We start from the raw sequence: 9962 nt of genomic DNA, 5'->3' as shown, positions 1-9962 counted from the left end.
AACTTTCTTGATGATGTCATATTACACACTGCACCTTTAAAGATAATATTTTCATAAAAGACAAAAAGCACTTTCCTACTAACTAATTTGCAGTGAAAATATTAACCCTGTTTTAGATTTTCCCCATTAAGGCTAGACCTTTGTACATCAATGTTGAAGAGCTCGGCAATACTAAAGCACAAGGTAAATAGGACTCTGAAGAAAGTCTTTTAAATCAAAAGCCATTTTTAAGATGAATGTCAAAACAACAGTGACCCATCAGTACTGGTTGTTTTTAAATGGCACGGGAAAAAATGATCCCGGACGAGCCCCCAATTGTGTTACGTCCCCTTTGGTAGAACCAGGGCTAAATAAGGACGAAACACAACAACCAAACAATATTGGAAAAATTAAGGAGTTTCTATTTCACAAATCAAAAATATAACAGAGCCATCAAAACAAACCTGTGGGGGAAGAACTTCAAACAAACTTCCGCGGTGAGGAGTTCGGCACTTGAGTTCTCGTGAAGTATGAAATGTCCAGACCAGAAAGAACTTCTCGCAGCTCTGTCAGCGAGAAGTTTGTTCTTTGTTCTTGTGGAGTATGTAACAGGCTTAACAGGAAACTTTAATAATCTGGTATTTTATCGTCGTTGGTTCTGCATAGCACTGCAGCATTATTCACAAACAGACACTACGTTCCAAATCTCATATTTTTTCTTTTACTACATACTAAAATACAGAAGAGTTTTAGGGCCACAGACAGGAGAGAGAAAAGATTTTTTTTTCATTATGTCGAGAAATGTCAAGAATAAAGATGAATACTCGAAAATGCTATTGGAGTTAGTTGGTCATTTATGTATTTTCCGCATACTATAATTGGTGTGCATGTATTGGGACATCCTAAATCTTTCTCTGGCATACTAAATAGTAGGGAAGTATGGGGATTGGAACGCAGGGAGAGTGTGATGTCACATCTGCTTGAGCGTCCCCTGACAGTGACTGATTGAGGGGCTGGCAGCGCAGTAGGAGCGACCTGAGCGCCCACAGGAGGGTATGACGCTTTTGGTGTGAACGCAGGGTTTGTTTAAATGACTGAAGCATTGGATTATTTATCATATCAAGCTTCAGAGATCTTAAGCAGACAGATGATTACTGTTTCAGAATGGCTACAAAGGAATCACTTAACACTTAATCACACAAAAACAGTATCAATGTGCTTCTCAATAAGAAAGAAAGTCCTAGAGAAATTTGACATCACTATAGATAGTAAAGCAATTGAGGTGGTAAATGAGTTTAAATATCTAGGTATAACTCTAGATCCTCAACTTAAGTTTGACTCACATATAAAGAAGCTATCTAAAACTGTAAAAACTAGTCTGAACTGCTTTAGACTTATCAGGTCATGCCTCTCCTTTAAGGCATCTCATTTGTATCTGCATGCCATGGTTTTTTCACATCTATCCTATTGCATCACTGCCTGGGGCCAGGCCACTGAGTCAGCTGCTAGACCTCTATTCTCACTCTATAAACAAGCTTTAAAAATTTTAGACCAGAAGCCACAGAAATGGCACCATTGTAAAATTATTGAGAAATACAATTTGTTGACTTTTTCCAACTTTATAAAATTATGTTCCTTGAAAGTTGTTTTTAAGTGCCTAAATGGACTGGCCCCACAAGCAATGTCTCAGATCTTTAAAAAGACTGACAACTGCCGGACAATGACAAGGAGTATAACCAAACAAAACTGTAAAGTTCGAAGATGCAGGACAACATTTGGCCAATTATCTCTCTCAGTGCAAGGTACACACCTATGGAATTCTCTACCATCAGAGATTAAATCCCAAACAGAACTAAAGAGTTTTAGTGTGAAAGTTAAACAGTGGCTCAAGCAGCAGCAGAAATGTGAACATTAACGTCTCTCAAGTTATTTTAATAGAGCACTTTACTAATGTTTAATGCTAAATTTAATTGTGTTTTAATCTGAAATGTATAACTACAGCTGTGTGTATTGACTCATGGTACCTATTAATTGTATTATTCACTGTATCTCTATCACTGCATTTATTGTATTTAGTATATTTGATTGTATTTTAAAGCCTGACCCAGGGACAAAGACTGCAAATTAGCTGAAGCTAGACGTCTTATATGCATCACATTTTCCCATTTTTTTGTGGCAATGTTGTATGTATTGTCCCTGTCAAATAACATTTTATTATTATTATTATTATTCTTTACACCATCTTTATTAAAATCCCCAATACCTTTATTTACAAACACATGATTCACACTGATTAACATCCACTCTTTTGCTTTTGCATCAAATCAATAATTTAATTAATTAATTAAATAATTTAACCAGGAAACATATATATAGTATACACAGTATATATATATCCGTGTATGTGTGGACATGGCCTTATTTAAGGCTGGTTCCTGGTTGGTTTGAGTCCCAGAGTGTTGCAGAGATGTGGGTCCACTCTGCAGAAGATCTCCAGCAGGTCTGAAGAGGCTTTGCTTCCTTTCTTTGTCACCATGTCGATCACATCCCGAGCTCTGTCTGCCCGGGTTCCTCTGCTGTTCACTGTCTCCATCTCTCCAGGGTTAATAACTCCTCGCTGTAAGAGTTCATCCAGCAGCTGCTTCAGATTGGCTCCAGACACAGACTCTACAAACTGTGTGCGGACTGACGACAGGCCTGTCTGTGGTGATGAGGGCTGAGGAACCTCTTCTGTACTGAGAGTAGGATCTACAGGGTGAAGAGGAAAACACTTAACAATGATACATAATACACAGGAACAGACAAACGGACGGACAGACAGACAGACAGACAGACAGACAGACAGACAGACGGACGGACAGACAGACAGACAGACAGACAGACGGACGGACGGACGGACAGACGGACGGACGGACGGACGGACGGACGGACGGACGGACGGACGGACAGACAGACAGACAGACAGACAGACAGACAGACAGACAGACAGACAGACAGACAGGATCTACAGGGTGAAGAGGAAAACAAACACTTCGTCTTAAATATGCAAACTTTTTCATTGAAGTTGAGATGTTTTTGTTGTTGTAAAACGTATAATAATAACATTGCTCTCTACGTGCAGCGGGCTGTGAGACGAGAGCACAGGGACGGTCTACAAAGGGAAACCCCCAAATATTCAATACCTTCACTCTGATACAGTGCCCCAAAATTACTTCACTTATCAGTGGTCCCCTGATGGTGACTACAACTCTAAGTTTAGAAATGTTGTTTACAAGTGGAAAATGAGGCTAGATTTATTAAAAACAGGCGTCGGTTGTTCTATGGTTTTATACATGAGGTGAGTGAAGACTTTACCGGTCAGATCGACGTAATTCTTCCACACCTCTCTCTCTTCGTCGTCTTGCAGAGTGATCGTCACTTCTTCTGTGTTTGTTGGAAGGTAGATATCAAACATCGGGTGGTAGTTCGGCCCAAAATCCAGGTCAAAATCTGCTCTCTGAAAAAAAAGGGTCAGATTGTCAGAATGTCCACAGATGTACACCAAAGGTTTCAAGGTACACCGTGGTTCAACAAAGTCAAGATTTCAAGATTTAGACACCCCCACCCCCCCACATCCCCCCAATTATATTTTTTCTTAAGTTTGTCATACCGGACCATTCCTACTACACATAGACTTGACATGAAATACTCACGGCGGGCTGAACTATCAAGGACATTGTACACTGGAGACTGTAACTGTGATCTATGTACAGTTTGCATTTGGCCGTCGTCCTGATGTTGTCGTAAGGTTGCTGCCGAGCGCTCACCTGAAAACACAACACAACGTTTTATCACTTAAACACACACACACACACACACACACACACACAGGGACAGATCCCGTCACTCTTCCCGAACCTCTCACGAATGAAAAAAACTATATATACTGTATATATAAAGTGAAATATGACCTCGTGCAGTGGGATGTTGCAGGGCAGCAGGTGCACTATGAGTCTCTGTCTCTGTGTCTTTGGGTTGGGCGGGCCCAGGAACAGCAGGATCTGCCCGGTGACAGGGAGCAGGTTGTTCCACAGACTGGAGATGATGTTCCAGACCAGACCGAAGGCCGAGCAGTGAGACACACGGACCAACACATGAGTCTGAGTGATCTGCTGCGGCTGCAGGAGGCTCATCCCTTCATCTGACATGTGGACCACAGAGAACCGGCCAGGAGGCAGGCCGGCTGCAACACACACAGAGGGGTCATTTATTTAACTGACAATAAACCTTTTGAACTATACATACAATACACCACTCACCAGCCACTTTATTAGGTACACATTGCTAGTAATGGTTGGACCTCCTTTGGCCTTCAGAACTGCCTTAATTCTTCGTGCCATACTATCGTTTTTGTCCATATTGACATGATAGCATCACACAGTTGCTGCAGATCTGGCGGCTGCACATCTGTGATGTGAATCTCTCGTTCCATCATCTGGTGACTGTGAAGGGCAAATTCTGACCCTACCATCATAATGCAACTGAAATCGAGATTATCCGTCTGTCCGTCCGTCCATCCGTCCGTCCGTCCGTCCGTTCGTCTATCTATCTATCTATCTATCTATCTATCTATCTATCTATCTATCTATCTATCTATCTATCTATCTATCTATCTATCTATCTATCTATCTTTACCTTGGTCAGATTCACAGTGTGGGAGGTGGAGCTGACTGATCGCGCCCTCAGGACACTCGATGCTGAACAGCGGCCCGGCGGCCATCTTGCCAGCTGATTCCAGGATGCTCTCATCCCATTGGACGATCCTGTAGACAAGCTCCGCCTCCTGGGTCATCACGAACACCAATCCGGTCAGAGCACAATGGAACACACCTGGACCGGGACACCTGAACCTGCAGACAGAGTCAATATAACTTAGCTTTTAGTAAATGCTTAGTTAACGCTAAACAAACATCAACTATCAGTTAATCAATGCACCCTTATTGTAAAGTGTTAGCGATGTGTCTGTATTGTTTGTGTGTGAAACATTTCAACACAGCTTCTTCTATGTAGGAGTCTGCGGGTTGGTTTTCTTACACACACACACACACACACACACACACACACACACACACACACACACACACACACACACACACACACACACGTGGGAGTCGGCGGGTTGGTTAGTCGTTTGTTACCTGTACGAAATCTTTCTAGACTCAGTCAGCAGGTCAGGAGTGAAAGTTATTTTCTCCTGAAAAAGAAAATTGCACAAATTAGTTTAATAGATAGCACATATAGATGGAAACAGATTACGTGGTCCTTACTGCTTCAGGTGCAATGCCTGGTCCAAATGACTTCATTTTATTATGTACCTGCATGAAGGCAAAAATTATATTTTTGAAAGATCATGCCCCTGACCCCGTTTGTCCAATTATCTTGAAATTTGCAAGGGGCGCGGTTCAGCTGTTAATTTGCTATAACTGTTTGACCAACTGTCCAATCATCACCAAACTTGGGATTTATCTTCAGAACGAGTGTGGCAGTAGGTTCACAGAAGCATGTTGACCCCGGCCAACAGGGGACAAAGAAAGAGGATTTAGAAAGTAAGGACTGAAGTGAAAAACTGACATTTGTGTTGAGAGCTTCTCCACACGCGAGCTGCTTCTCTGGATCCCCAGGACTCGGCTGATCCTCTTCACACACGTCCAGGTTTGGGTTTGATGAGGACAGATCAGCTGAAGAAAACAGAGACACACAGAGCAGATAAAACTCTTGGACATCACGGGACACAGTGTGGCTGCTGATTGACTCAATGAAACTCCACACTATAAACAAAGAGCTGCGCCGACATCTTCCTCTAAACACAAGACTCTTAACCCTTACAGAGGAGATTACACACGGCGGTTTATCTCTCACACTGAAATGATAATTCTGTCGACCAATCAACGGACTGCAGTGTGTAGCTCCACCCCTATTGGGACCCTTTAGGACGGCTTGGTGCCCAATCAAAGGTGGACAAAAATGGGCACGGCACATTTTGGTACCCTTCCCAACTTTGACAGTGGAAACACAAATAACTGAGTGCTGAACAGTACCGATTTGCTCAGTTAAAACGCGGCTATGGAGTACCTAGTCAAACCAGGGAGGGTCCATACAGAGTGGAGAACAGACTGAGACACAGGGACACACACAGACAGACAGACACACACACACACACACATGCAAAATAGCACAGAGCAGTATATCTTCCAGTTAGAGCCTTGCTTTACAAACTGGTCACATGTCTTCAACATATGGGGACTTTACTCACCTACTTCCTGTCTCTCTGTTTCTTTGTCCACTCTGAAAGAATAAACACACACACACACACACACACACACACACACACACACACACACACACACACACACACACACACACACACACAAACAATCTTAGATGTTTAGATTGTTTCCCCTCCTTGTGTAGAATGAACGTTGCAGTGTTTTATGGAAGCGTTACTAGCATAAGTCAGTAGAAACAGTCTCTGGTGAAATTGTGTGAACAGTTGTAGTCAGTAAAGTAGAAACACTATCTTACTTTGTGTGGCAGCAAATAATCAAAACTAGTATTTTCTAGTATTTTGATCAAATATATTTCACTTGTAGTAACATTAGTAATTTATTTCATATATATAGTGCCTTTCTCAAACCCAAAGCATTGCACAGTGGGGACAAGAACAATCAAAGAAGACAAAATAGGACAAACAAAAACAAAAACCAAGGAAAAGGGGTCAGGGGCAGTAGGCTGAGTTTGAGAGGTGAGTTTTGAAGATGGCCAGGGATGGTACATTTGAAATGTCTGAGAGGAGAGAGTTCCAGAGGGTGAGGGCTGCCACACCCAACTTTTAAAGCTAGTGGGAACCGTGCCGGATGACACGGAAGATTTGATGATGGCGACCATGGTGCAGGTAGGCCAGCCTTGACCAGGGCAGTGGGCACAGGGTCCAAGGAGCAGGTGGAGACCAGCTTAGTGATTTGTGCCACATCCACAGAGGAGGAGGAGAAAGCACTGGGAGGGACAGGCAGCTGGTGGGGAGGGGGGGGGGGGGGGCAACACCCAATGGCTAGGGTGTGTGAGGTTGGGCAGGCGATTGGAGTTACTGATAAATGGTGTCCACTTTGGTCTTGAAAAACTCCTGGAACATGGTTCAGCGGTCAGGGGAGTCAGGGGAGTGAGGGGGATCGGGTTGGCGGGGCAGTAGGTTGATGGTAGAGAATAGCTTTCTGGGGTGTTTTTGCTGGTTGCCAATGAGGGTGGAATAGTGTTGGGTCTTGGCCTTTGCTTTGGCTTCTCTGTATAAGATCACATGCTGTTTGTAGGCCTCCAGGTGGACAGTGAGGCCAGATCTTCTGTGGAGCCTCTCCAGCTGTTGGCTGCAGGTCTTCCTGGTGCGGAGTACAAAGGTGTACCAGGGGGCAAGAAATGGAGACAGTCTGTGTTTTGAGGGGGGCAAGGTGTGTTGACAGATTTGAGGTTCGTGAACTTGATGGTGTGTTGGATAGTAAATACATTTTCCTATTCATGATGATGTCAGAGATGAGTAGGGATTTGTTTTTGGGTCTTGCGTTCTCTAACATGAATGTGGCTGTCTACACACACCAGCAGCCGTAATGCGGAGTGATGATGTTGGGATGGAATAATCCGAACAGACACGCAGGTAAGAAGCGGCGTCAAACAATGCCATCGTCCTTTTAGCTTCACCAAGTTTTCCTGCAACTAGGGGGACTTTGGGTCCAAAGATGACATCCAACTCAGCAAAAGCTCCTAAGAAGATACAATATGGTACGAAGTCACTGTGACCTCACAATATGGAAGATCCCTGTAACCTTTGACCTTTAGCCTCCAAAATCTATTCAGTTCATCTTTGAGTCAGAGTGGACATTAGTGCAAAGTTTGAAGAAAATACCTCAAAGCGTTGATGAGATATAGTGCTCACAAGAATTGGATTGAAAGACAAATGGCCAGACAACCTGAAAACATTAGCTGTGTCTCAATTCAGGGCTCGCATCCTATGAAGGCCATAGCCCGTGAAGGCCGATTCGAAGGCCGAACGAGCGTTGTTAAACGAAACGGTCTCCGCAGGTCTCTGTATACGAGCATTTCCGGTTTGCGTAACAAGCCGCAAGGGCGTGACGACTCGCCACTCCTGTGCTGCCTAGCAACCTTGATTTCTGCCAACGGAGACAGCTTTGTCAACGGAGGAAAAAATAAAAAGAAGTTGCCTACCAGACAAAAAGGAAAGAAAGTACAAGAAGAAAGAAGGACAAGAAAAACAGAAGAAAATACAAGAAAAAAAGAAAAGAAGATAAAAGTTAAGAAGATGGAGCAACACGTTGCTGTTTTGTTATTTTTTATTTTATTTTATGCCATCTCTGAAAAAAACGCAATGTATCTTGGGATATGTTGGGCCGCGAAAGATACATCTGTTGGACCCTTCAAAACCGTGAAACGAAGGCTGCATTTCTCGGCGACATATGAAGGAGCCTTCGAAATGGGACAAGCCTTAACGCGCCGCTGTGACGCAATCGGTCTTCAAATGCAGCCTTCGCAGGCTGCGGCCCCTTAATTGAGACACAGCAACAATTGCTGGTGCGGAGGCATAAGAATTATTGGATCTTGATTGAAATTGCTTAAATGAGAAGCAAAAGTTGGACAAAAAGAAACAGTGACTTACTTTGCGTCTGAGGGTCCAGGTTCATTACTGAAGTTTGGATGAGATTCTTCTGACCAGTACAGACACCTGTACGATTCAGAGGCTTAGTACAGCCCCCTGGACAATTCAGACATGGTCATATTGACCACGTCATAATTATTATATATTATATATATTTTTCAATGTTTTATTCAACAGTGTGTAGAGACAAAGATGAAATGGAACAGAGAGGGGAATGACATGCAGAGAACGACCCGGGCTGGATTCTAACCCGGGTCTGCTGTGAAGAGGACTGAGCCTCTATGGGGCTCTAACCACTACACCACAAGCGCCCAAAAACAGAACAAAAATGTCTTAATTTTGATTGAAGACCTAGAGGTGACTGGTTCACACAAACTGATATTTTCGTTTTTGGAAAAGTTATTACACTAGTGTCTACTACACAGTTTGCTATAATTGAGACATAATATTTCATCATAACAAACACAAGACGGTCAACAAACACTTTCTCTTCTTGAATTAAACAAATAAAAATTGATTATAGTTGTTAATAGTCCTTATACTCATTGCATCATCTTCCATCAGGTCAGTTTACAGTAGAAACAACTTCTTACTCTGCCATTCGTATACACCGCCTGGAGACAAATATAAAAATTCAAAAAAACATTGATTTGATTTAAAGGTGCAGAGTGTAGAATGTATTGGCATTTTTCAGAACAAATAATGTATAATGTCTTGAAAATAACAGTATTTTTTTCTTTTATTTCCTTAGAATGAGCCTTGTATGTCTACATAAGAGCTAGCATCATCTTCCATCAGGTCAGTTTATAGTACAAAACAGTTTCTTACTCTGGGACCGAAAATTCTTGAACAACAATTTTTTGTATTGCCAAATATGTGGTCAATTCAACCACAGACAATGTTGCTTCTTCTTCCGGAAATCTGGAGACAAATATAAAAAATTTAAATGTCATCATTTTGATTAAAGACCAACAGGCCACTCGTCTCATATTGTTCACACTAACTGATATTAATAATATTAATAATTGTATTATAATATAAATGACAATGCTTTGTCTCTTAAAGTGTGTGTGTGTGTGTGTGTGTGTGTGTGTGTGTGTGTGTGTGTTTGTGTGTATGTCTGTGTTTTCTCTCACTGTGTGTCTGAAGGTCCAGGTTCATTACTGGAGTCTGGAGGTTTTTCTTCCTTTTTCTTCACGGCCTCGGAAACGTCCTCATGATCGCTCATCTAGAAAGAAAGATAGATAGATAGATAGATAGATAGATAGATAGATAGATAGATAGA

At 42.4% G+C, this 9962-nt stretch overlaps 1 protein-coding gene across 1 annotated transcript; it reads right to left on the bottom strand.

The window, feature by feature from the left end:
- Positions 1-2401: 2401 nt before the first annotated feature.
- LOC307267740 (caspase recruitment domain-containing protein 8-like) lies at positions 2402-5812 on the bottom strand (the record flags this gene model as incomplete). Its single annotated transcript, XM_080050122.1, has 8 exons — positions 2402-2727; positions 3334-3475; positions 3672-3785; positions 3930-4201; positions 4654-4868; positions 5157-5212; positions 5590-5696; positions 5788-5812. The coding sequence occupies 8 exons, from the start codon at positions 5810-5812 to the stop codon at positions 2402-2404; spliced, it is 1257 nt and encodes a 418-aa protein (XP_079906248.1).
- Positions 5813-9962: the final 4150 nt, after the last annotated feature.

This window comes from Ammodytes marinus (genome assembly GCF_949987685.1).
Source record: "Ammodytes marinus genome assembly, chromosome: 21".
NCBI lineage: Eukaryota > Metazoa > Chordata > Actinopteri > Uranoscopiformes > Ammodytidae > Ammodytes > Ammodytes marinus.
The sequence above is the reverse complement of the archived record's forward strand: the minus strand, read 5'-3'. Positions and strand labels throughout refer to the sequence as shown.